The sequence below is a fragment of the Mesoplodon densirostris genome, chromosome 7 (genome assembly GCF_025265405.1).
Source record: "Mesoplodon densirostris isolate mMesDen1 chromosome 7, mMesDen1 primary haplotype, whole genome shotgun sequence".
Classification (NCBI taxonomy): Eukaryota; Metazoa; Chordata; class Mammalia; order Artiodactyla; family Ziphiidae; genus Mesoplodon; species Mesoplodon densirostris.
The window spans coordinates 112,074,696-112,100,791 of record NC_082667.1 but is presented as its reverse complement, the minus strand read 5'-3'; the positions used below and the strand labels follow the sequence as shown (position 1 = coordinate 112,100,791).

Below are 26,096 nucleotides of genomic sequence, written 5' to 3'. Positions count from 1 at the left end.
CACGTGACCCGGCAGCTTCCTGGAGCCTGGGCGCACAGGCGCTCTCCAGTCGCCTTGACAGCTTCCCCCTGCTGGGAGAGTGCGCGCCGCCGCTTGAGGCAGTGTCCCCAGCCCGCCGCTCGCTCCGCATTTTGCGGTTTTGCCGGCTCTGTAAGTGCACTGGCTGAAATGCTTGTTAAGATCTAGACCTTCACCTCTTTGAGCATCAGTTTCCTCCTTTATTAAATTCGCAGGCAATGAGGGATCAAGATGAGGATCAAGTGTCACGCGGTTTGTGAATTGTAACCCGCTGTGACTAGGTGAATTACCTTCTGCCCTCATAGGACTCTTTTGAGGCCTAAATGAACCCTTGTATGTGAAATTGGTTTTTCGGCTGTAGAAGAGGAGAATTAAAGTTAGAGGTTTGTGTCTGCCACTAGATAAGGATTGTGAACTATAGTCAGTGTCTTATATTCGTTTTTGTGTCCCTCTGTCTGAGCGCATGGCATGTAATGGGCACCTAAAACATGTTTCTTAAGGAAGCTGGGAAATACTGATGGGGCAGGAATTCCAAGAACCTGGGCTTTCTCTCGTTGCCATAGTGGCAGGGTATGGCACGTAAGCTGAGCACAGCAAAGAGCCTTGAAGCCGCAGCTCTGAGCACTGAGTGATTAACGAGTGGTGTCTAAGAGACTTCATGGTACCCACCAGTCCCAACTCGGGCTAAACCAACTGTCCACGTGGAAAACTGCAGGTGTACTGTTTGTGTGCCACAGGAATCTACAAACAGGAGTGACACAGAGTCATTTGAGATAGTATGCATATGAAAAAGTGGCCATGTGGTTAGTATTTGTGAAGTTCATTTTTGCATCCTTGCCCCCCACAGCTTTCTGTTTTCAGAACATTTTACTCCTTATTCCTTCCCCGGAGTTCCCAGAGAGTAGGGCCTGTATCTTGGTTACCAGGAACCAGGTCTAACAGAGCCTGGTAGATACTCCATGTTTGGTTGAAGCAATGAATGTGGATGACTTTCCTCTTATCACCTCCTCTCCTTGGTCTTGTTGACGGGAAAGGTAGTGTCCATTTGTCTAAAGAAATAAATTAGGGGAAGGCACACAGATTGCCTGATTTCCAGCCCAGATTTCTTTCTTCTTTGTCACACAGGTATTGGAACTAGTTCAGGATCTCAATCCGCGGGCAGAAGCACAAATGGGGAGTAGATGGGACCAGCTTTCACCTGCTGAGCGTATTCTGTACCATTCATTAGAATTTTTAGATCGTATGTTATGTCAGTTGTTAAGACTATGGATAATGTATGTTAAAGGAAGCAAAGTGAAAGCAGAGATGTGAACAGCAGACTGGCATCTTTGTTGCTGATGTGCGTGCTCCCCCTACTGTCCAATGGTAGAGGCTTAGTATCTTCCTTTGATGTCTGAACCTGGTAAGGCCCATGCGCACTGGATCTTCTTGTTGATGGGGGTACACAGGCAGATAACTGCCCACCAGAGGACCCATGGCACCTCTTCAGACTTGCTGCCTTCCTTCCTTTCCTCTTTTTGACCAATAAGTGTTCACTACTAACTGTTCCCGGCATTGTACTAAGTACCGAGAATAGGGCTTCCCTGGTGGCGCAGTGGTTGAGAGTCCGCCTGCCGATGCAGGGGACATGGGTTCATGCCCGGGTCTGGGAAGATCCCACATGCTGCGGAGTGGCTGGGCCCGTGAGCCATGGCCGCTGAGCCTGCGTGTCCGGAGCCTGTGCTCCGCAATGGGAGAGGCCACAACAGTGAGAGGCCCGCGTACCACAAATAAATAAATAAATAAATAAATAAATAAATAAATACCCAGAATATATACATGAAAAAGACATGGTTCTTACTCTTCAGGGAGTTTGACCACCACCATAGGGGACAAACAGCACTGACAGTATCCAGCCCTTAATTTCTTTGTTATAATTGAAGTATAGTTGATTCACAATGTTTCAGGTGTATGGCAAGGTGATTCAGCATATACATATATCTTTTTCAGATTCTTTTCCATTATAGTTATTGAATATAGTTCCCTGTGCTATACAGTAGGTCCTTGCTGTTTACCTATTTTATATATGGTAGTGTGTATCTGTTAACTCCAAATTCCCAATTTATCCCTCCCCCCTTTTCCCCTTTGATAACCATGTTTGTTTCCTATGTCTGTGAGTCTATTTCTGTTTTGTAAATAAGTTCATTTGTATCTTTTTTTAGATTCCACATATAAATGATATCATATGATATTTATCTTTCTCTGATTTACTTCACTTAGTATGATAATTTAGGTCCATCCATGTTGCTGCAAATGGCATGATTTCATTCTTTTTTATGGCTGAGTAATATTCCATTGTGTGTGTGTGTGTGTGTGTGTGTGTGTGTGTGTGTGTGTGACATCTTTATCCATTCATCTGCCGATGGACATTGTTTTTTAATATTTATTTATTTGGCTGTGGCAGGTCTTAGTTGTGGTAGGTGGGGTCTTGTGTTGTGGCGCACAGGCTTCTCTCTAGTTGTGGCTTGCAGGCTCTAGAGCGCGTGGGCTCAGTAGTTGCGGTGCTTGGGCTTAGTTGCCCTGCAGCATGTGGGATCTTAGTTTCCCGACCAGGGATCGAACCCAGGTCCCCTGCATTGGAAGGCGATTCTTAACCACTGGGCCACCAGGGAAGTCCCTGTCGATGGACATTTAGTTTGCTTCCGTGTCTTGGCTATTGTAAATAGTGCTGCTATGAACATTGGGGTGCATGTATCTTTTTGAATTAGAGTTTTCGTCTTTTCCGGATACCAGTCCTTAATTTCATGTAGTGAATGATACATAACAAAGTGTTTTCACTTTTCATGGATTCTTCATAGCAACCATCTATAGAAGTATCATTATCTCTGATGAGAAACAGAGTCTCAAAGAGGTTCAGGTGATTCTCTCTGGGCAAAAACATCAAAGTCCTTTGGAAATAAAACAAGATGTCTTCAGTTCCCTAACCTTTAATTAAATGGTTTGCTGGGGTGTAAAGCTAGGCCACACTTGTCAGAACCCACACTGGGGTTTAACTTTTAGTTATGCTTGTCTGAATCCAGGAACTTCAGTATAGTGAGGAAGATAAGAAGGCTGACTACACAGAAAATGATCGAGTGTACAAATTCACTTACAGTTCTGCATACTGAGAACTGGAGTTCTGAAGAGACTAAAGATGAAGAAGCAATTCAAGTCTTTAGCTTGAAATTAAAGAGATCACAACTCAGAATCAAGAATTGCCTATCAATGCCCTTTCTTTTGCCCTTCAGCCAACTGCAGCCCATGATGTACAACAGTCATTTCCACTAGAGCAAAACAGGAACACTACTTGTTCTAGCTGCAAGCTTTTATTTTCTATCATTTCCCCCCCTCATCTGGCTCTCTGGGAAGAAACCATTTCCTAGGCTACTGGAAAGTCTGTCTTTTTTCTCTTAGCCCCTAAAAAGGCTAGCAGCAGTTTCCACTTTAGGAACAAGAAGGTCAACCTAAAATAAACTCAGAGGTCTTACAGTATAAGAGAGTCCAGGGCTCCAAGGCTACCATGAAACAGGAGAAAGAAGCAATTAACTGATTATTGATTGTGAAAATCTAGCCTACAAAAAGAGAAATTCCCCATGAACTTGGCAAAGCACTTAATCAAGCTTTTAACACTGCAATAGTGCACATCTTTTAGTTTTATTTCTCTAGACAAAAAACAAAAACAATAAAAAAGTTAACTAATGTATATTTGGTGCTTAGGATGTCCCAAGCCCTGTGTAAAGCACTTTACTACCTTCTTTTTTTTTTTTTTTTTAAGTTAGGGGAACCACTAAACAGGCTCTTTTAATTAATTAATTTATTTATTTGCACAGGGCCTTAGTTGCGGCTCCAGGGCTCCTTAGTTGCAACTCACCTGCTCCTTAGTTGCGGCACACAGGCTCCTTAGTTGTGGCACACGAACTCTTAGTTGCAGCATGCACGTGGGATCTAGTTCCCTGACCAGGGATTGAACCCGGGCCCCCTGCATTGGGAGTGTGGAGTCTTATCCACTGTGCCACCAGGGAATTCCCTACTGCCTTCTTTAATTTTGACACCAACCTTGTGAGGCACATACCAGCATGCCTCTTTAAATGATGTCGAAACTGAGGCTCAGGAGAGCTAAACAACTTGCCTAGAATCACACAGGTAGGAAGTAGTGGGGTTTATAGACAAATCCAGGTCTGCAGACTCCAAAGCCCTGTATTCTGTGTGATCAGTTATTTTTTAAAGAGCACTCAAGTCCATAAATTTGTTCATAAGTCTGAGTCATTTTTCTATGTGATCATGAAATCATAGAATTCAAGAACCCTAAAAGTCTTGCTTTCTCTCCTTGACACATAATAATCCCCATCTCAATGCAAGCTGAGAAATGTTCCTAAGCCTTTGTCTCCTCATCACCGCCCGCCTCATTTTATTAAAACTCATAATGCTGATCCAGTGGTTAAGAATCTGCCTCCCAATGCAGGGGACACGGGTTCAATCCCTGGTTGGGGAGCTAAGAGCCCATGTGCCACAGGGCAACTAAGCCCGCACACCGCAACTACTGAGCCCATGCGCCACAACTACAGAGCCCGTGTGCCACAACTACAGAGCCTACATGCCATGGAGCCCGCACGCTGCAAAGAAGAGCCCGTGCACCACAACTAAGAACCGATGCAGCCAAAAATAAATAAATAAATAAATATTAAAAGAAAAAAAAACCTCATAATGCCAAGACTTTATTTTTTTTCCTTTTGGCCGTGCCACGCAGCTTGCAGCATCTTAGTTCTCCAACTAGGGATCAAACCCATGCCCCCTGCAGTGGAAGCGCAGAGTCCTAACTACTGGACCACCAGGGAATTCCCACCAAGACTTTAAAAATGAATTAATATTCTAAAGTTAGTAAGGATACAGGGGCTGTCATCCACTGCTGTTGGGGAGTGCATATTGGTAAACCTTTCTGGAGGGCAATTTGGCAATATGTATCAAATGCCTAAAAACCAGAATTTAAGGCCACATTTCCACTTTTATAAATTTATTTATTTATTTATTTATTTATTTTTGGCTGCGTTCGGTCTTTGTTGCTGTGCGTGGGCTTTCTCTAGTTGTGTTCTCTAGTTGCGGCGAGCAGGGGCTACTCTTCGTTGCGCTGCGTGGGCTTCTCATTGCAGTGGCTTCTCTTGTTGCAGAGCACGGGTTCCAGGTGCGTAGGCTTCAGTAGTTGTGGCATGCAGGCTCAGTAGTTGTGGCTCGTGGCCTGTAGAGCTCAGGCTCAGCAGTTGTGGTGCACAGGCTTAGTTGCTCCGTGGCAGGTCCAGACCAGGGATCGAACCCGTGTACCCTGCATTGGCAGGCAGATTCTTGACCACTGTGCCACCAGGTAAGTCCTTGGTAATAAATATTGTATTTCTCTATGCTACAATTCCATAAATATAGCCACTGAAAATTCTGGAGAGGAAAAATATGACATAGGAACACAGTAAAAGAGTGTGTATCGATTATATACATACATACCGATATTATACATTATAATACTATAAGTGATTTAATCTAGAAAATGGAATTGTGAGTGGCTTTTATTCTTTTTTGAATTTTATTTTATTTATTTTTTGTACAGCAGGTTCTTATTAGTAATCTATTTTATACATATCAGTGTATACATGTCATTCCCAATCTCCCAGTTCATCCCACCACCACCTCCTCCCCACCCCCGCCACTTTCCCCCCCTTGGTGTCCATACGTTTGTTCTCTACATCTGTGTCTCTATTTCTGCCCTGCAAACCGGTTCATCTGTACCGTTTTTCTAGGTTCCACATATATGCATTAATATATGATGTTTGTTTTTCTCTTTCTGACTTACTTCACTCTGTATGACAGTCTCTAGATCCATCCACGTCTCAACAAATTACCCAATTTCGTTCCTTTTTATGGCTGAGTAATATTCCATTGTATATATGTACCACTTCTTCTTTATCAATTCATCTGTCGATGGGCATTTAGGTTGCTTCCATGACCTGGCTATTGTATATAGTGCTGCAATGCACATTGGGGTGCATGTGTCTTTCTGAATTATGGTTTTCTCTGGGTATATGCCCAGTAGTGGGATTGCTGGATCATATGGTAATTGTATTTTTAGTTTTTTAAGCAACCTCCATACTATTCTCCATAGTGGCTGTATCAATTTACATTCCCACCAACAGTGCAAGAGGGTTCCCTTTTCTCCACACCCTCTCCAGCATTTGTTGTTGTAGATTTGTGTCTCCATACAAATTTTAAGATATTTTGTTCTAGTTCTTTAAAAAATGCCACTGGTAATTTGATAGGGATTACATTGAATCTGTAGATTGCTTTGGGTAGTATAGTCATTTTCACAATATTGATTCTTCCAATCCAAGAGCATGGTATATCTCTCCATCTGTTTGTGTCATCTTTGATTTCTTTCATCAGTGTCTTATAGTTTTCTGAGTACAGGTCTTTTACCTCCTTAGGTAGGTTTATTCCTAGGTATTTTATTCTGTTTGTTGCAATGGTGAATGGGATTGTTTCCTTAATTTCTCTTTCTGATCTTTTGTTTTAGTGTATAGAAATGCAAGAGATTTCTGTGCATTAACTTTGTATCCTGCAACTTTACCAAATTCATTGATTAGGTCTAGTAGTTTTCTGGTGGCATTTTTAGGGTTCTCTATGTATAGTATCATGTCATATGCAGACACTGACAGTTTTACTTCTTCTTTTCCAATTTGTATTCCTTTTATTTCTTTTTCTTCTCTGATTGCCATGGCTAGGACTTCCAAAACTGTGTTGAATAATAGTGGTGAGAGTGGACAACCTTGTCTTGTTCTTCATCTTAGAGGAAATGCTTTCAGTTTTTCACCATTAAGAATGATGTTTGCTGTGGGTTTGTCATATATGGCCTTTATTATATTGAGGTAGGTTCCCTCTATGCCCACTTTCTGGAGAGTTTTTTTCATAAATCGGTGTTGAATTTTGTCAAAAGCTTTTTCTGCATCTGTTGAGATGATCATATGGTTTTTCTTCTTCAATTTGTTAATATGGTGTATCACATTGATTTGCATATATTGAAGAATCCTTGCATCCCTGGGATAAATCCCACTTGATCATGGTGTATGATCCTTTTAACGTGTTGTTGGATTCTGTTTGCTAGTATTTTGTTGAGGATTTTTGCTTCTATGTTCATCAGTGATATTGGCCTGTAGTTTTCTTTTTTTGTGACATCTTTGTCTGGTTTTGGTATCAGGGTGATGGTGGCCTCATAGAATGAGTTTGGGAGTGTTCCTTCCTCTGCCATTTTTTGGAAGAGTTTGAGAAGGATGGGTATTAGCTCTTCTCTAAATGTTTGATAGAATTCACCTGTGAAGCCATCTGGGCCTGGACTTTTGTTTGTTGGAAGATTTTTAATCACAGTTTCAATTTCATTCCTTGTGATTGGTCTGTTCATATTTTCTATTTCTTCCTGCTTCAGTCTTGGAAGGTTATACCTTCCTAAGAATTTGTCCATTTCTTCCAGGTTGTCCATTTTGTTGGCATAGAATTGCTTGTAGTAGTCTCCTAGGATGCTTTGTATTTCTGCGGTGTCCGTTGTAACTTCTCCTTTTTCATTTCTAATTTTTTAAATTTGAATCCACTCCCTCTTTTTCTTGACGAGTCTGGTTAATGGTTTATCAATTTTGTTTATCTTCTCAAGGAACCAGCTTTTAGTTTTATTGATCTTTGCTATTGTTTTCTTCATTTCTATTTCATTTATTTCTGCTTTGATCTTTATGATTTCTTTCCTTCTACTAACTTTGGGTTTTGTTTGTTCTTCTTTCTCTATTCCCTTTAGGTGTAAAGTTAGATTGTTTATTTGAGATTTTTTTTGTTTCTTGAGGTAGGCTTGTATTGCTATGAACTACCCTCTTAGAACTGCTTTTGCTGCATCCCATAGGTTTTGGATTGTCGTGTTTTCATTGTCATATGTCTCTAGGTATTTTTTGAGTTCCTCTTTGAATTCTTCAGTGATCTCTTCGTTATTTAGTAACGTATTGTTTGGCCTCTATGTGTTTGTGTTTTTTACATTTTTTTCCCTGTAACTGATTTCTAATCTCATATCATTGTGGTCAGAAAAGATGCTTGATATGATTTCGATTTTCTTAAATTTACTGAGGCTTGATTTGTGACCCAAGATGTGATCTATCCTGGAGAATGTTCCATGTGCACTTGAGAAGAAAGTGTAATCTGCTGTTTTAGGATGGAATGTCCTATAAATATCGATTAAATCTGTCTGGTCTATTGTGTCATTTAAAGCTTGTGTTTCCTTATTAATTTTCTGTCTGGATGATCTGTCCATTGGTGTAAGTGAGGTGTTAAAGTCCCCCACTATTATTGTGTTACTGTCAATTTCCTCTTTTATAGCTGTTAGCAGTTGCCTTATGTATTGAGGTGCTCCTATGTTGGGTGCATATATATTTATAATTGTTATATCTTCTTCTTGGATTGATCCCTTGATCATTATGTAGTGTCCTTCCTTGTCTCTTGTAACAATCTTTATTTTAAAGTCTATTTTATCTGATATGAGTATTGCTACTCCAGCTTTCTTTTGCTTTCCATTTGCATGGAATATCTTTTTCCATCCCCTCACTTTCAGTCTGTAGTGTCCCTAGGTCTGAAGTGGGTCTCTTGTAGACAGCTTATATATGCTGTCTTGTTTTTGTATCCATTCAGCGAGCCTGTGTCTTTTGGTTGGAGCATTTAATCCATTCACGTTTAAGGTAATTATCGATATGTGCGTTCCTATTACCATTTTCTTAATTGTTATGGGTTTGTTTTTGTAGGTCCTTTTCTTCTCTTGTGTTTCCCACGTAGAGAAGTTCCTTCAGTGTTTGTTGTAGAGCTGGTTTGGTGATGCTGAATTCTCTTAGCTTTTGCTTATCTGTAAAGCTTTTGCTTTCTCTGTTGAATCTGAATGAGATCCTTGCTGGGTAGAGTAACTGTGGTTGTAGGTTCTTCCCTTTCATCACTTTAAATATATTGTGCCAGTCCCTTGTGGCTTGTAGAGTTTCTGCTAAAGAAATCAGCTGTTAACCTTATGGGAGTTCCCTTGTATGTTGTCATCTTTCCCTTGTTGCTTTCAATAATTTTTCTTTGTCTTTAATTTTTGTCAACTTGATTACTATGTGTCTCGGCATGTTTCTCCTTGGGTTTATCCTTCCTGGGACTCTCTGCACTTCCTGGACTTGGGTGGCTATTTCCTTTCCCATGTTAGGAAAGTTTTCAACTATAAGCTCTTCAAATATTTTCTCAGGTTCTTTCTCTCTCCTCCTTCTGGGACTCCTATAATGCGAATGTTCTTGCGTTTAATGTTGTCCCAGAGGTCTCTTAGGCTGTCTTCATTTCTTTTCAATCTTATTTCTTTTCATTCTTTTTTCTTTATTCTGTCCCACGGCAGTGAATTCCACCATTCTGTCTTCCAGGTCACTTATCCATTCTTCTGCCTCAGTTTTTCTGGTATTGATTCCTTCTAGTGTATATTTCGTTTTAGTTATTGTATTGCTCATGTCTGTTTTTTTGTTCTTTAATTCTTCTGGGTGTTTGTTCTTTAATTCTTCTAGGTCTTTGTTAAACATTTCTTGCATCTTCTCAGTCTTTGCCTCCATTCTTTTTCCGAGGTCCTGGATCACCTTCACCATCATTATTCTAAATCCTTTTTATGGAAGGTTGCCTATCTCCACTTCATTTAGTTGTTTTTCTGGGGTTTTATCCTGTTCCTTCAGGTGGTACAAAGTCCTCTGCCTTTTCATTTTGTTTATCTTTCTGTGAATGTGGTTTTCGTTCCACAGGCTGCAGAATTGTAGTTCTTCTTGCTTCTGCTGTCTGCCCTCTGGTGAATGAGGCTATCTCGAGTGGTTTTTATTCTATGTTTTTCCTATGTTCCTCCAGTTTTCTTCAATAACCAGACATTTCTTTTGTAATTCTAAAAACATTTTTATAAAAATAGAAAAAAAAAACAACTTATCCTGGTGCTTCTCCTGCCTAAGGTTACAGTAAAATTAAACCCTCTAGTCCTTTGTGTGATACATACAAAATAATTTTTAAATTTTTTATTGAAGTATAACATGCAAACAGAAAAGTGTACATACTACAATCCATTGAATTTTCCCAAAGCCACTGCAACCAGCATCCCAAAAGCCTGCCCTACGCCCTCTTCTTATCCTGAAAGGGTAAGCACCATCCCAACTTTATCACTGTAACTTAATTTTGCCTGTTTTTAAACTTTATACAAATGAAGTCATAAACTGTGTGCTCTTTGGCTTCTGGCTTCTTTCACTCAATATTGTTTCTGGGATTCATTTAAGTTGTTGAATGTAATAGTAGACCATTTGTTTTCATTGCTGTACAGAATTCCATTGTGTGAATCTACCCCTATTTATTTATCTAACTATTGATGGGCATTCGGGTAGTATTCAATTTTAGGCCCTTATGAATTAAGCTGTTATCAACAGTCTCTACATTTGTTAGATATACATCTAAGAATGGGGTTGCTGGGTGACAACAAATTTTTTAAATTCTCCTGGATTATGTTCGCCATAATCAACATTGCCCTCAGCCCATAACATAACGTGCATGGTTTATAATGTATGAATGTGCTCTGGCTAATGTGTTCATTTTAGTCTTCTGTCAGTTTGGCACATGTTCTGCAAGACGGCAACTTTCTTCCCTTGCGTTTCTACACAGCGTGGGGGAAGGGATGTGGTCCTCAAATGTTATTACAGGTTATTCTGGAGAACTAGTGGATTCAGCTGTCTTAGTTCATCTAAATCAGGTGTTTTACATTAAGAATTTCCCATTATTTTACAACTTGCCCTTGTGAAATGCTATTCTCTTCTCTGGTCAGAGAACAAAACAGGTGACTTCCCAGAGCACTTGCACCTGCTGCACATCCCAGGGGGACAGACACCCAGGTCAAGAAGCGTAGCTGCAGCAAACTGTGCTCCCACCAAGGGTATTCTGGGAGTGGGAGCTCACTTAGGAGCAGGGGAGACTGACTTTCTTACTCTTCCAATTAAGTCATTCAACAGGTTTTTAATAAGTGCATGAAACCATGAACATACTTGTTTCCCAACAGACCGACTTCTCTGAAGGAAAGGACAAGGTCGTCCCCATCTCTGGAATCCCAGCACCTAGCACAATGCTTTCAGACGACAGAGGGCCAATAAATGTTAAAATGCATACTCTGAAAGGGATGGAAAGAATCTACCCTCCTGGATAGCTGGTCAAAAGTAGAGTCAGTTATTGAGAAACAAAATCTTTATCTGTGGAACTGACATGACAACTTCTATGTTCATCAGTATGGCTAAACAACCCCCATGCTATGGAATGTTCTGTAGCAGTAAACAAGGTGAATCTTTATGTACTGGTATGGAAAATGCTCCATGATTTATTGTTAGTTACCAAAAAAAAAAAAAAAAGAGCAAGTTGCAAACAATCTAATTGTATAACATTTTATCATTTAGAAAAAGACAACAGCTACATGTTTCAAAACACATATATGTAAATACAGAGGAAAAGGCCTGGAATGTTACACGTCTGATAACAGCAGATACCTCAGACAGAGTAAGGTTGTGGATATTATCAAAGGGATTTAGCTTTATCTAGAATATTGGAACTTTTTCAAGATTACATTTGTGTATGGTGCTCCAGCGGTTAAGAATTTGTGCTCCCAATGCAGGGGGTGCAGGTTCCATCCCTGGTTGGGGAACTAAAATCCTGCATGCTACACAGCGTTGACTTAAAAAAAAAAAAATTACATTTGTGTATTATTTGTGTAATTAAACCGTTTTAAGCAAATTTCTATTTCTACCAATTTCTCTGCTACCTGAACACTGAACTGTTCTTAAAGGGAAGGAAAATAGACCTTTCCCTGGTACTGCCAGTAGGTTTATCTTCTAAGCATAGACACGAGACTCTCCCTAAGCCTCATAAAAAATGTAGGGAGGGCTTCCCTGGTGGCACAGTGGTTGAGAGTCCGCCTGCCGATGCAGGGGACACGGGTTCGTGCCCCAGTCCGAGAAGATCCCACATGCCACGGAGCGGCTGGGCCCGTGAGCCGTGGCTGCTGAGCCTGCGCGTCCAGAGCCTGTGCTCCGCAGCGGGAGAGGCCACAACAGTGAGAGGCCCACGTACCGCAAAAAAAAAAAAAAAAAAAAAAAAAAATGTACGGAAAGGAACAGAAAAAGAGTTCCTTAACCAAGCCCTGGCTGTCATAGCCAGGGCCTTCACGAGAACCTTCTGTGAAGCAAGGCCAGGCGTCGATTTCGTGAGAGAGGCGACTGATACCACGTTTAAGAAAAGTGCGCTCATCTCAGTAAAACTGGGAAAAGAAAGTGCTCTAAGGACCGTGCATATTTCTATGGGACTGCAAAGTACAGAGAGGGAAGTGAGGAGCGCCAATACCCGCCCGAGGTTCTTTAATTCAAAAAAAAAAAAAAAGGAAAGTGCACAAGCTTTAATGGAGGAGAAACAGGAGGTGGTGCATCTGTGCTTAACCAATCACAGCTTCACAAATATTAAAAGCGTCTCTTGTGTGTAGCGATTTGCAGTTTGGAATATTCCTTCTCATACAAATTAAAGAGTCCAGGCCAACTTCTGCCACGAACACAAGCGTTATCTCCGACCCATCAGCGAATATCTCTCCTTTGGTGGCTTTAGTTTCCGCAAAGAAACGAAGAGGGGTTGAGGTGCACTGAGCCAGAAGCGCAGCCATTCTCTGATTTCCAGCCAAAACCAATACCGACCAACAAGCGAGCGCCTCTTCCGCGTGCCTGCGGAGGGGATGCCGATCTTTCCTGCTCCTCGGCCGGAGCTCCCAGGTGACCAGAAGAATAGGGCCGAGCGCGGGACCGCCCGTGCGCCGACTCGCTCCAGGGACCGGTCACTCCCAACCCGGGGAGTCAAACCACCAGCGCCGCGGCCGGAAAAGTCCCGCGAGCGCACCGGGACTGACGCTGGGCCGCGTGACGTGGTCCAATCCACGGCCAGCATCGGCGGGTTTCCTCCAACTGGTTGACTGGCCCCTCCGCTGCCTCCCCGGGAGCGGTCGGAGACGGAGGAGGGGGCGGGCCTAGGACGTGGCCCAATGGGAACGCGCGCCGCGGCGGCGGGGGGCGGGGCCGGGCCCGCGGCGCAGGGCCGGGCGGCGGAGGCTCCAATGAGCGCACGCCGCGTCCGGGGCCGGCTGGTACGCGAGACGCCGCCGGGAGGTTGGTGGCTAATGTAACAGTTTGCAAACCGAGGGGAGTTGTGAAGGGCGCGGGCTTGAGGGGCGCGCTGCTGGCCTTGTGGGTCCATCGGCCGTCGCGTTTGTCCCAGAGCTGGGGCCACAGGAGCGGAGGCAAGAGGTAGCGAAGGTGGGGATGGCGATGGGGACCGGCCACCCCTCCTAGAGGAGGCAGCGTGCTAGCTCCGGGGGCGGGTCGGTAGTGGGAGTGAGGGCCGCACGAACGCCGGTGCGCTTGGCCCTGCATCTTGGTCCCCGGGGCGCCCCCACGTCTTAGGGGTGGGCCGGGACCCGTTTCCGGGAGTGGAAGCCGCCGTCTTCGGCTGGTGAGGCTTAGGTGAACTCGGGGTGCTCGGTACCCAACGGCGCGGAACCTTACCGTTCCAGGCACAGCGTCTGAGTAGGCAGCGGGGCCTGGTATGGGATGGAGAAGGGGAGCGGGCGGGACGACCCGAAGGGATGCTGAGGATGAGACAGGCCCTTCTTCCATCCCAGCCTCCCCCAACGTCACCATCTCTCAGTTCCCGTCCAGGCCCGGCCCGGCTTTCCCCGCCAGCAGGGGAGCTCCAGGTGTAGGAAGGTAGTTGAGTCCTGGGCGGGGATCCCTGGCCGCACCCCAGGTGTCTGACAGCAGGGACAGTGCTGGGGTGCGCCAGTTGCCGCCTATGCTGTGGACGGAAGGCCCTGGTCTCCTTTCTCCTGTCCTGTTACGTTTATTTTGGGATGTGGTGGCTGGCGGCCAGGATCTCTGCTGTTTCACCTGGGCCTTTGTGTGGGCACTTCTGAGGATGCTGAGAGTGCTTGGTTCTCATTGGGAGGGAGGGGATGGGATGTAGACTGCTCTGCCCTGGGTTAGGAGGGAGTAGATATGAATCTTAAAGCTTCTCTGTTCTGGATGAGGTTCTGCCTCCTTCACTCAGGGCATCCAGTTACAAGTGTTGTTCTTCTCCTCCCCCAGAGACACAATGGCAGCCACCGTCAGGAGGCAGAGGCTGAGGACGCTAGCCTGTTGGGCCTTGATGGCTGTGCTCTTGGCAGACCTGTTGGCGCTGAGTGGTGTGTACCCCAACAGAGGCATCAGAAGAAATATAAACGAGTGAATGTTGGATGATACATGGTGGGAAGGGGGAAAGAAGCTGGTGGTGGGAAACTCTGGACTCTTAGGTTGCCAGACCCAGACCTTTTTCTTTGTCCATTGCTGTCTTACTTTCTCCATGGAAAGCAGTGTGCTTTGATTAGCAGGGCCTCAGGAAGTGGGGGAAGAGGGGCTAATTGACAAATCTGTTTCCCCTTCAGACACGCTGGCAGTGATGTCTGTGGACCTGGGCAGTGAGTCAATGAAGGTGGCCATTGTCAAGCCTGGAGTGCCCATGGAGATTGTCTTGAACAAGTGAGGGCGGCCGCAGGGTCGGGTGGGGAAAGGGAGTCTGCGGCCCAAGCCACAGTGTGTTCTTCGTAGTGCCCTCGGCAGACTTTGGTGTCTGCACGATTGATTGTATGTGGGGTGTTGAGGCGCCTGAGAACACACGCTGCCATAGACACCTGGTCCCATTGTCTCTTTTCCACAGGGAATCCCGGAGGAAAACCCCAGTGACTGTGACCCTGAAAGAAAATGAAAGATTCTTTGGAGACAGTGCAGCAAGCATGGTGAGCTAGCGGCCCGCCCCCTTCCCAGGAGCAGAGGGCAGAGGAGAGGAGGTCACAGACCCCAGAGTCTGTTCCCTGATCGATCTCTGAGGTAGGAGGTAGGTGATGGCCAGCTTGGGAGCCTAATACTCTGCTTCCTCTTTACCTCCTCTCAGGCCATCAAGAATCCAAAGGCTACGCTGCGATACTTCCAGCACCTCCTGGGGAAGCAGAAGAATAACCCCCACGTGGCCCTTTACAGAGCTCGTTTCCCCGAGCATGAGCTGGGTTTCGACCCAGAGAGGCAGAGTGTGTACTTCCAAATCAGCCCGTGAGTGCCCTGCTGGGAAGGGTGGGCTCAGCGGGCCTGATGGGGTCCCCATTGGCATGTGCTCACCATTGTGCTTGCCTCGATGCCTGGCTTTCCTTGCCTCTAACTGCTTCCTTCCCCCAGGCAGCTGCAGTTCTCACCTGAGGAGGTCCTCAGCATGCTTCTCAATTACTCCCGTTCTCTGGCTGAAGATTTTGCAGGTGAGCGGCCAAGATGGGGCCAGTGGTAGCCAGGTTCCCTAGGGACTCAAATGGAGGTAGTTTTGCCTCCCAGGGAATATTTGGCAACGTCTGATGACATTTTTGGTTGTCACAACTGGGGAGCTACTGCTACTGGCATCTACCAAGTAGAAGCCAGGGGTGCTGCCAGACATCCTAGACTGCACAGGCCCGCCCCCCAAACCAAAGAATTATCTGGCCCAGAGACTTCCCTGGCAGTCCAGTGGTTAAGACTCCATGCTTCTACTGCAGGCGGCACGGGTTTGATCCCTGGCGGGGGAACTAAGGTCCCGCATGCCACACAGTGCCACCAAGAAAAAAAGAGAGAGAGAGACTTATCTGGCCCAAAACATCAATTGTGCTGAGAATGGGAAACCCTCCTCGAAGGTATGAAGCTGGTGGAAACTCTGTTCTGTTGTCCCCTGTAGAGCAGCCCATCAAGGATGCAGTGATCACCGTGCCAGCCTTCTTCAATCAGGCTGAGCGCCGAGCTGTGCTGCAGGCTGCGCACATGGCTGGCCTCAAAGTGCTGCAGCTCATCAACGACAACACTGCCACTGCCCTCAGCTATGGAGTCTTCCGCCGGAAAGATATCAACAGCACTGCCCAGGTGAGCTGGGGAGGAACTGCTGACCAGACTCGCAGGGTGGCTGAGTCTGATGATGGAGGCCGTTTGGCTCATTTTGCATCTTGTTTCCATGGCTGGCCTTGGAGCTGTTTGGCTTTCACTTGAGAGTTGGTACAGCCCCTTGCAGGCAGGGAGGCAGGCGCCCTGGAGTTGAATAAGGTTCCTGTGACAGTGGCCTTGATGTCTCTACAGAATATCATGTTCTATGACATGGGTGCAGGCAGCACTGTGTGCACCATCGTGACCTACCAGACAGTGAAGACTAAGGACGCAGGGATGCAGCCACAGCTGCAGATCCGGGGAGTGGGGTAAGTGGGTGCTGGGAGGAGGGCTGCTTGCTGAGATACCCTCGGGTCAGGGGTTTCTTCTCAGAGGGGCAGCTGCCTCACTTTCTTGCTCCCTGCAGGAAAGCTCTCCTGGTTAAAGCATCAGTCATCATAGGGTACCTCTCCCGAAGAGCAAGGGGTAGATGGAAGTTGGGGGAGGACAGCTTGGGAAGACTGAAGGGCAGGGAACGTCCCAGGCTGCTTCTGAGGAAATCCACGAGGCCACAGGCCATACGTGGAGTGTCAGGTTCAATTATTTTTTTGTTCTTGTCATTCCCAGTTTACTTATCACTGGCGTTACCTTATTTCACGAACCCATCCTTTCCCGTCCATCTTTACTGCTTCTATGCTAGTCCAAACCACCATCGCCTCTTACCTGCAGAATTGAAGATCTCCCCGCTGCCGGTGTGGCCTCCCTCCAGTTCTTTCTCCGCATCTCAGCCAGAGGGTTCTTTTCAAAATGCCAACCTGACTGTATCTCGTTTCTTTTTTTTTTTTTTTTTTTTTTTGGCGATATGCGGGCCTCTCACTGTTGGGGCCTCTTCTGTTGCGGAGCACAGGCTCCGGACACGCAGGCTCAGCAGCCATGGCTCACAGGCCTAGCCACTCCACGGCATGTGGGATCCTCCTGGACCAGGGCACGAACCCGTGTCCCCTGCAACAGCAGGCGGGCTCTCAACCACTGCGCCACCAGGAAAGCCCCATCGTTTCTTTAAAAACCCCACAGTGGCTTCAAACCTTTGCCTTGGCCTATGAGGCTGTGCCTGTGTGCTCCCGGGCTCCTCCTGCTTGGCCTTGACCCTGAACCTCTTGCTCTTTGAGCTCCAGCCACCCTTGCCCTCCATGAAACTTACACACCGCACTCTCTCTCACCTCACAGTTTTTATGCATGCTTTTCCCTCTGTCTAGAATCTGTCTAGAATGTTCTTTCCTCTTCACCTAGTTAACCTCAACTCATCCTTCAGGTTTCAGCTCAAGCATCACTTATTCACAGAACTTTTCCTGACCTCTCTAAATAGCTGACATTTTCCATATATATGTTTAGTGGTGTTGTTTGTCTCTCTGTTATAACACATAGGTTGGTTAAAATTTCACATTTATATGATTATCTGGTTGCTGGATTATAAACTCTTTGACAACAGGGGGCTTGTCTTGTCTTTTCCTTCTCACAGTTGCATCTTCAGAGACAAATACATAGTTTGATGCCCAGTAGGTACAGTTGAATGAATGGGCAGATGCCTGTCGCTGTGAGGTGTCAGCCATGTGGGTGAAGGCCAGGTTCTGTGCAGATGAAGAAGCCCTGTGTGTTCCTCATGCTTTTCCCTATTCCCTTTCCCGCACAGGTTTGACCGCACCCTGGGGGGCCTGGAGATGGAGCTCCGGCTACGTGAGCACCTGGCCGGGATTTTCAACGAGCAGCGCAAGGGCCAGAGAGCGAAGGACGTGCGGGAGAACCCCCGCGCTATGGCCAAGCTGCTGCGTGAGGCCAATCGACTCAAGACCGTCCTGAGTGCCAATGCCGATCACATGGCCCAGGTGCTCACATGCGGCTGCTTGAGGGCACATATTCCCCACCCAGAGGGTGGAGGATCGCGCCACCCTGAGCTAGACTCCCTGTGCCTGGTGTGGCGCATCCCTTCTTCCTGTGCATCCTCCCGAAGTCCTGTTCCCTTGGTGTCTGACCTGCTCACTCAGAGAGCAGGACCTGGATGAGAACTCTGACCCTCCTCATCCTCCCGCAGATCGAGGGCCTGATGGACGATGTGGATTTCAAGGCGAAGGTGACTCGGGCGGAGTTTGAAGAGCTGTGTGCAGACCTGTTTGAGCGGGTGCCTGGGCCCGTGCAGCAGGCCCTGCAGAGTGCCGAGATGAAGCTGGTGAGGGTGTCGTCGAGGAGGGCATGGCGGGGAGGCAGGTGGGATAGAAAGTGATGAGGTGGCAGGAAGGAGGGAGCGGGAACGTCAGGGAGGAGTCAGTGCTGAGGAGGAGGGTTAATGCGTGCTGACCCATCTGCCATTCTTTCTCCCCCTGCAGGATGAGATTGAGCAGGTCATCCTAGTGGGTGGGGCCACTCGGGTGCCCAAAGTTCAGGAGGTGCTGCTGAAGGCTGTGGGCAAGTGAGTGTGGGGGGCTGGAGGGATGAGGGGAGGCGGGCCAGGCTGGGAGCTGCAGGTGGATGGTGCTGAGGCTCAGGATGCTCACAGGGAGGAGCTGGGCAAGAACATCAACGCCGATGAAGCCGCCGCCATGGGGGCTGTGTACCAGGCAGCAGCGCTCAGCAAAGCCTTCAAGGTGAAGCCATTCGTGGTCCGAGACGCGGTGATCTACCCCATCCTGGTGAGTAAGCCTGTCTTGTGGGGTGACGGGCTCCCTTTACCTCTCCCAGGGCCGCCTCCACTGTCTCCTCTAGACTGTCTGTCTGTCTTCCTGCCATTGGTGTTCCCTGCCCTTCTTCCCCGAGACCCTCTTCTGCTTCTCCAGCGTACCTCCCCTCTGCCTGCCATGTAGGTGGAGTTCACGAGGGAAGTGGAGGAGGAGCCTGGAGTTCGCAGCCTGAAGCGCAATAAGCGCGTCCTCTTCTGCCGGATGGGGCCCTACCCTCAACGCAAAGTCATCACCTTTAACCGCTACAACCATGACTTCAACTTCCACATCAACTATGGTGACCTGGGCTTCCTGGGGCCTGAGGATCTTCGGTGAGGGGATGGGGCAGGGAGAGGGCTCCAGGGAGGGAGGGTTTGGGGTCTGAGGGTGACACAGGGGAAGCAGGCTGTGGGCTTGGTCTTGGGGTTGGGCTGAGCGTCTCCTCTGGGAGGAGCTTCCATCCCGAGGGTGTCCTCGGGGAGGGCCCCACATCTCGTGCTGGGAGGCTGTGTAGGCTAGAGCTGGGAGGGCTCCCCTTAACGGCTCTCTCCTCCCCACCCAGGGTATTTGGCTCCCAGAATCTGACCACGGTGAAGCTAAAAGGTGTGGGTGAGAGCTTCAAGAAGTATCCCGACTATGAGTCAAAGGGTATCAAGGCTCATTTCAACCTGGATGAGAGTGGCGTGCTCAGCCTAGACAGGGTGAGAGCAGGAGACCCCGTGTGCAGGGCGGGGGCCCAGGCCCCAGCAGCCTTTTCCAGAGCAGTTCCTCATGGTATTAGAACGTGATAAACGAAACGGGTTCTGGAGTTGGGTAAACCTTAGGTTAAACAAAGCTAACCGGGGACCCGGTATGGGCCACCTCAGAGCCTGTAAATGCTCGTGGATGTTATAAGTTTCAGCATCTGTAGAACGGTTGAGGAACCTGTTTTTTGGGGGGTTTTTTTGTGCTGTACGCGGGCCTCTCACTGTCGTGGCCTCTCCCGTTGCGGAGCACAGGCTCCGGATGCGCAGGCTCAGCGGCCATGGCTCACGGGCCCAGCCGCTCCGCGGCATGCGGGATCTTCCTGGACCGGGGCACGAGCCCGTGTCCCCTGCATCGGCAGGCGGACTCTCAACCACTGGCGCCACCAGGGAAGCCCTACGAACCTGTTTTTAAAGAACGGTTCTGGGGGTTAATATCTTTTAGAACATACAGGGGCAGTAACGGCCCATTCGGTGGAGTGGAGAAGTGTGAGGGTGGGTGGAGGAGGAGCTACGGTCCCCTCCTGAAAGGGCTCATAATCAACAGGGCTGGCGGTGACTCCATCCAAGAGCTTGTAGAAGGAGGCCGGTGAGAGAACAGGCCGGCACACCTGGAAGTCACTTGGATGTGCCTAAGCAGTCACCCGCCAGGCAGGATGTTTGTGGGGAAAAGGTGGCTTAGCGTGTGCATTTCTTCACCTCGGATCCCTGTCTTCAGGTGGAGTCTGTGTTTGAGACGCTGGTGGAGGACAGCCCAGAGGAGGAATCTACTCTGACCAGTAAGATGAGTGTGCACACATGTGTATGTGTTTGTGTGTGTGTGAGAGGGTGTACTTGTGTGCGTTTCGGGGAGGTGGGCGGGCCATGCCCTTAGGGTTGGGGGTGGAGTCAGCGCTGTGGTCCCCTTTAAGTCTTTGGGTTTTCTTCTTTCTAGAGCTTGGCAACACCATCTCCAGCCTGTTTGGAGGTGGCACCACACAAGATACTAAAGAGAATGGTACTGACACTGTCCAGGTAAGGCCAGGATGGAGCCAAGGGAGCATGGAGGATGGTGCGTGGGATCAGGCGGAGGCAGCAAGGACAGGGGGTTGGAGTGGGCATCTCAGCTGCCTAGGATGTGATAGACCTACCCCTCGTCTCAGCCCAGGCCGAGTTCACCACACCCTCCTCTGGACTCTGAGCTGTCCCTGTGCTTGAGCTCTGAGGCCCACCCTCATCTCCAAACGCTTTTCCTTTGTCCAGCTAGACTGCTGCAGTCCAGATGCCTGCTGCCGATTTCCATACAGTCGTCCTCTGTCTCCCCTCAGCTGTGTCATGGGCGGTGAGCCCCTCAAAGCAGAGCCATGGGGACCTGGCATTGCTGAGCCGGTCCTGATCCGTAGGCTCTGCTAGTGACTATTGTGGGTGGGCGTGTCTGTGATTGTTTCCCAGGAGGAGGAGGAGGGACCTGCTGAGGGGAGCAAGGCTGAGCCTGGAGAGCAAGCAGAGCTCAGGGAGGAAGCTGAGGCCCCAACAGAGGACACCTCTCCACCCCCACCCCCTGAGCCTAAGGGGGATGCAGCCCCTGAGGGAGAAAAGGCTGCAGAGAAAGACAACGGGGAAAAGCCCGAGGCCCAGGTGAGCTCTAGGCAGAGTGAGGCCAGCCTGGACCCAGCGGCCAAGGGGAGAGGTGCCTGCTTTGCTTCTTGGCCCCCAGAGCCCTGCCTGTGGAGGATAGAAGGGCCAGCACTTTCCCTGACACCTTGGTCTCTTCACCCCAGAAGCCAAGTGAGAAGGGCGAGGCAGGGGCTGAGGGTGTCCCTCCAGCCCCGGAGGAAGAAAAGAAGCAGAAGCCGGCCCGGAAGCAGAGAATGGTGGAGGAGATTGGGGTGGAGCTGGTAGTCCTGGACCTGCCTGACTTGCGCCAGGATGAGCTGGCCCGCTTGGCCCAGAAGTGAGTAAAGGCTGCAAGTGCGTGGAGGGTGCCCAGGGTGTGTGGAATGGAGCCCCTCATGCCTGCCGCCCCTGTCCACAGACTCCAGGACCTGACGCTCCGGGACCTAGAGAAGCAGGAACGGGAAAAAGCAGCCAACAGCTTGGAAGCATTCATCTTTGAGACACAGGTTGGTCGGCTGGGAAGCACACCTGCCCCAGGCCCTGTGTCTGGGGCTGGGGAGCAGGGAGGGGGTCCTGCTCCGTGAGCCTTGCCCCCAGGGCCTGCTGCATGCTTGCGCACTTGTGCACCTCCCCAGGACAAGCTGTACCAGCCTGAGTATCAGGAAGTGTCCACTGAGGAGCAGCGTGAAGACATCTCTGGGAGACTCCATGCCGTGTCCAGCTGGCTGGAGGATGAGGGCTTTGGGGCCACCACAGTGGTGAGGGACCTCCCAGGACATGGCGGGCCGGATGGGAAAGGGAGGAGAGCTGGGGTGCGAGGCCATGATGAAGGATGCACGGCTGGCTGTAGGGCTGACATGTTGTCCCCTCAACCCGTCTGCCCTCTCCCTCCCCCACATCCATCAGATGTTGAAGGAGAAGCTGGCCGAGCTGAGGAAGCTGTGTCAAGGCTTGTTTTTTCGGGTGGAAGAGCGCAAGAAGTGGCCCGAACGGCTGTCTGCCCTCGATAACCTCCTCAACCATTCCAGCATGTTCCTCACGTGAGCGGCCCCTTCGCTTTTCTTCCTCATTCAGTCCCGCCCTGTCCCTCCTGGACTGATGATGGTCTCCTCTCTGGCTGCAGGGGGGCCCGGCTCATCCCAGAGATGGACCAGATCTTCACGGAGGTGGAGATGACAACGTTAGAGAAAGTCATCAATGAGACCTGGGTAATCCCCGTGTAAATACTTAACTGGAGACTTACCTGGCGGGGTGGGCTGTCCTAGGCAGCGTGGGAGATGCAGAGAAACGGAGAGCTGGCAGCTTCTGCCTCCGGGCTTGGCAGCTAATGCGGAAGGAAGAAGATGGTTGCGTTTGAGGCCGTGTCGGATTAGTCCCAGACTAGGGTCATAGCCATGAGTCGTCAACCAGACGAGCAGCAGAGCCCATCCCCGTGAGGTTAGAGAAGCTGCTTTGAGGAGCTGGGACTTGAGCTGGATGCAGAAAGTGGGCCAGGGTTTGGGGCGGTGAGAATGACTTGTCATGAGAAGCAGAAACTGTTTTGGATTTGGGGACTCTTCTTTTTGAACCAGAGCTCAGAAGTGGAGAGATAAGGAGAAAATAATTAAGACGTTCAGCTGTAGTTAGTCCATAGTAATAGGATGTAAGCCAGAAATGTGTAGTTTGGGACTCCCATGTGGAGAGTCTCGAATGCCATTCTGAGGGGTCTGCTTACTTCTGGGGCTGACGGCCAGGGGCAGCAGTGATTAGGGGTCTGAGGGAAGAGCCTGAGGTTGGTTGGGGGGTGTATTTCACCTGGGACAGAGGTGTCTGCCATCTCCGTGGCTGGCTCTGAGCCTGTCCTCGCCCACAGGCCTGGAAGAATGCAACTGTGGCCGAGCAGGCCAAGCTTCCTGCCACAGAGAAGCCCGTGTTGCTCTCCAAAGACATCGAGGCCAAGATGATGGCCCTGGACCGAGAGGTGCAGTATCTGCTCAATAAGGCCAAGTTTGCCAAGCCCCGGCCCCGGCCCAAGGACAAGAATGGGACCCGGGCAGAGCCTCCCCTCAATGCCAGTGCCAGTGACCAGGGGGACAAGGTCATCCCTCCAGCAGGTGAGGGCAGGGTGCCTGGTTCCAGGTGCTACTGGGCAGCAAGAAGCTTTCCTTTCCCTCCCGGGACTACATCTTCCTCCTGGTTTCCCTCCAGGCCAGACTGAAGATGCAAAGCCCATCTCAGAGCCTGAGCAAGAGACTCGTGAGTTGGGGAAACTGATTGGGAATATGGGCGTCGTTTAGCCGAGGGGTCGGCAAACTGGCAGGTACAGCCTCTTTGCAGATGGCCCGTGAGCTATGAACGGCCTTAGAAGGTTATTTCCAAAAACGAAATAAGGAAAGAGACCTAGTGTGGTTCACAAATCCTAAAATATTTACTATCCGGCTCTTTGCAGAAAAAGTTTGCCATCCCCTCCGTTAGCCCCTTCCTTCCTTTGCAGACACTAACCCATTCCTTCCCGAAAGCAGGATCTGAACCGGCGGACTCTGAACCTCTGGAGTTAGGGGGTCCTGCGGCAGGTAAGGGCAGAGTGGGAGATGGGGGGTACCGGGAAGCCTAGCAGGGTCTGGGGGGAGATGCCTGCCCAGAACTGGGCCCGTTACCTCCATCTCACCTGCTTTTGTTCCTTTGCTGTCCCCCAACTCCCACCAGAATCTGAACAGAAGGAGCAGCCTACAGGACAGAAACCAACTTTGAAGAATGATGAACTATAACCCCCACCTCCCAGTTCCCCACTCGTCCCCGCCCCCTTCTCTTACCACCTCTATTTATTAAACACCAAGGGCTGGGGGAGGGGTTGGTCCCGCCCTCAGAGGCTTAAGCTCCTCTTCTCTCACCTGTGATTGGAGGTGTGGAGAAGGGGGAGGAAGGCACAGCTCACCAGTTCTGGAGTAGTTCTGTGGTTAAAACTGAAATTGTTCCGTTCCCCAATCACACCTATTGGTTCCCTACCCATCCAGGCCCTAGTTTGGGAAAAATCACTATTAGGTCTTAATTCTTCGCCTGTGGGTAGGTGAGAGGATGGCCATGGGTAGTTGGTTGAGAGACCTGGTAGTGGGAAGGGTGTCCTGGCTTATTAGAGGGTCTCAAGTCTTTTCTGGTCAACCTTCCCTCCCTCCCTCTTCCACCACGAGATCAATGCCACACAGGCCAGTGTCTGCAGAGCCTTGGTTACCAGGTTTGATTTCTGAGCACCTGTCTGTGCTCTTGCCTCCTCCAGGGTTTTTTCTCTAAAAACCCCCACCCCCATGCCTCCTCCCCGTGGGTCTCCTTGGCTTCCTCTTGCAAGTTGGGCAGTCCTCTGCCTCTAGGCCAGAGCCCTTCCATCTGGACTGCCTAAGTCAATCTAGGTTGACTCCCACCCACACGTACAACCCCCGGTGGCCAGAGTAGGCAGGGAGAAAGTGAAGAAGGGAATCCAGCTGCCTCTCCAGGGAGTGAGGTGTGTGAAAACCCTGTAGCTCCCCAACCTGTGGACTCTTGGGCCTAGGAAAGCTGTGTGCAGTGGCTGGCACAGGATGCCAGCGTCCTGCAAGCACTGTTGAAAACTGTGTCTTTCTAGTAGCCTGGTACTCCGTGGCCCTTTGACTTCCTGCCCCCATTCTCTCCGCTCCTGTTCTGCCCTCTCAGACAGAGCCTTTCCCTCACTTCCTGGCCCCCTGGGCTGACCAAAATGTGCTTTCTACTGTGAGCCCCTGTCCTAAGACCCTGGGGGCAGGAGAGACCATGGCGTGAATGTAAAAATGCCACCTCGCTCTATTGGAGGCAGGCCTTGGCGGGGGAAGGAAGAGGGTACAGGCTGGCCTTTCTTATTAATGTGTTGCTCTGCTGGGATGGGGGCCCTTGACCCACCACAGCGGTGTCGGGCAGCCTGCCCTCCAGGATCCCATCTGTACCAGGGGCCGGGGCTGCCACCCCAACTCCCAGGGCAAGGGGGAGCCTGCTTGTGTCTGTCTCTTGTGTTTTGTTCCTGTTTTTTTTTCTTTTTTTTGCCACATTGGCAGAAATGTGACCCAAGTGTCCTACCCTGTCCTGTTTGTTTGAGTTGTTTCACTAGCAGTTGAGGCTGGTTGGACAGCTTTGAGTCAAGTTGTACTTTGCTCCATTGTTAATTGAAAAGCTGTTTCAATAAAATATTCTTTTCTACAGTTTTTTGTGCTGTGAATTTTTAAAAATATGTTTATTTTTTGAATATAAATAATGCATGTTTATAATGGAAAATTTGGAAGGTAGAAGATTGAATAACAAAATTGCCTATAATACTACCACCGAAACGTCATTAACATTTTGGACTTAGTTGAGATTCATGTATGTAATTTTTCTTCTTGAGAACAAAACTGTGGTTTTATTTTTCCCCTGACATCATTTGGATCCTTATATTCCAGCTATTTTTAGGTAATAATCCATTTTTAAGGTAACAACCTCATTTTACAAATAAGAAATCAGCAGTTCATAGAGGTTCAGAGGTCCAAGGAATCAGAGGTGTTAGGTGACTCAGCTAGGTTTGAACTTAATTCTGACCCAATAACCCTTGCGTTATCACCCTGATACAAGAATGTGTTGCTAGAGCTTCATTACTCGTAGCACAGTTAATTTGGGTTGTTCATCAGTTGTAATGGAGCCATGTTTTACCAAAGGAAAATCACTGTAATCATTAATTATTATTATTAACAACAGCCTCAGTCTTTTTTTTTTTTTTTTTTTTGGTTGCACCGGGTCTTAGTTGACGCAGGCGGGCTCCTTAGTTGTGCAAACTCTTAGTTGTGGCATGCACGTGGGATCTAGTTCCCTGACCAGGGATCAAACCTGGGTCCCCTGTATTGGGAGCGTGGGGTCTTATCCACTGTGCCACCAGGGAAGTCCCTAGTCATTAATCATTCACATGTCTAAGCAGTTGAATAAAAAAATGACCATGAAGTTTATGTTATTCTCTAAAGGTTGAACAA

At 48.6% G+C, this 26,096-nt stretch overlaps 1 protein-coding gene across 5 annotated transcripts; it reads left to right on the top strand.

Annotated features, from left to right (window-relative positions):
• The first annotated feature begins 71 nt into the window (after positions 1-71).
• On the top strand, positions 72-25,298 carry HYOU1 (hypoxia up-regulated 1). Of its 5 annotated transcripts, none has more exons than XM_060103108.1 (26): positions 72-150; positions 14,244-14,341; positions 14,582-14,675; positions 14,854-14,932; positions 15,088-15,242; positions 15,366-15,442; positions 15,889-16,070; positions 16,281-16,396; positions 17,758-17,950; positions 18,157-18,291; positions 18,449-18,531; positions 18,619-18,751; positions 18,923-19,110; positions 19,341-19,479; positions 20,240-20,300; positions 20,456-20,535; positions 20,953-21,138; positions 21,282-21,454; positions 21,536-21,623; positions 21,753-21,875; positions 22,024-22,157; positions 22,241-22,325; positions 22,970-23,210; positions 23,305-23,352; positions 23,619-23,669; positions 23,803-25,298. In XM_060103108.1, the coding sequence occupies exons 2-26, from the start codon at positions 14,251-14,253 to the stop codon at positions 23,862-23,864; spliced, it is 2,997 nt and encodes a 998-aa protein (XP_059959091.1). In that variant the 5' UTR covers positions 72-150; positions 14,244-14,250; the 3' UTR covers positions 23,865-25,298. The 5 variants fall into 5 exon arrangements, with proteins under 5 accessions (XP_059959091.1, XP_059959090.1, XP_059959088.1 ...); XM_060103107.1 differs by lacking the exon at positions 72-150 and adding an exon at positions 13,186-13,268; XM_060103105.1 differs by lacking the exon at positions 72-150 and adding an exon at positions 13,275-13,406.
• Positions 25,299-26,096: the final 798 nt, after the last annotated feature.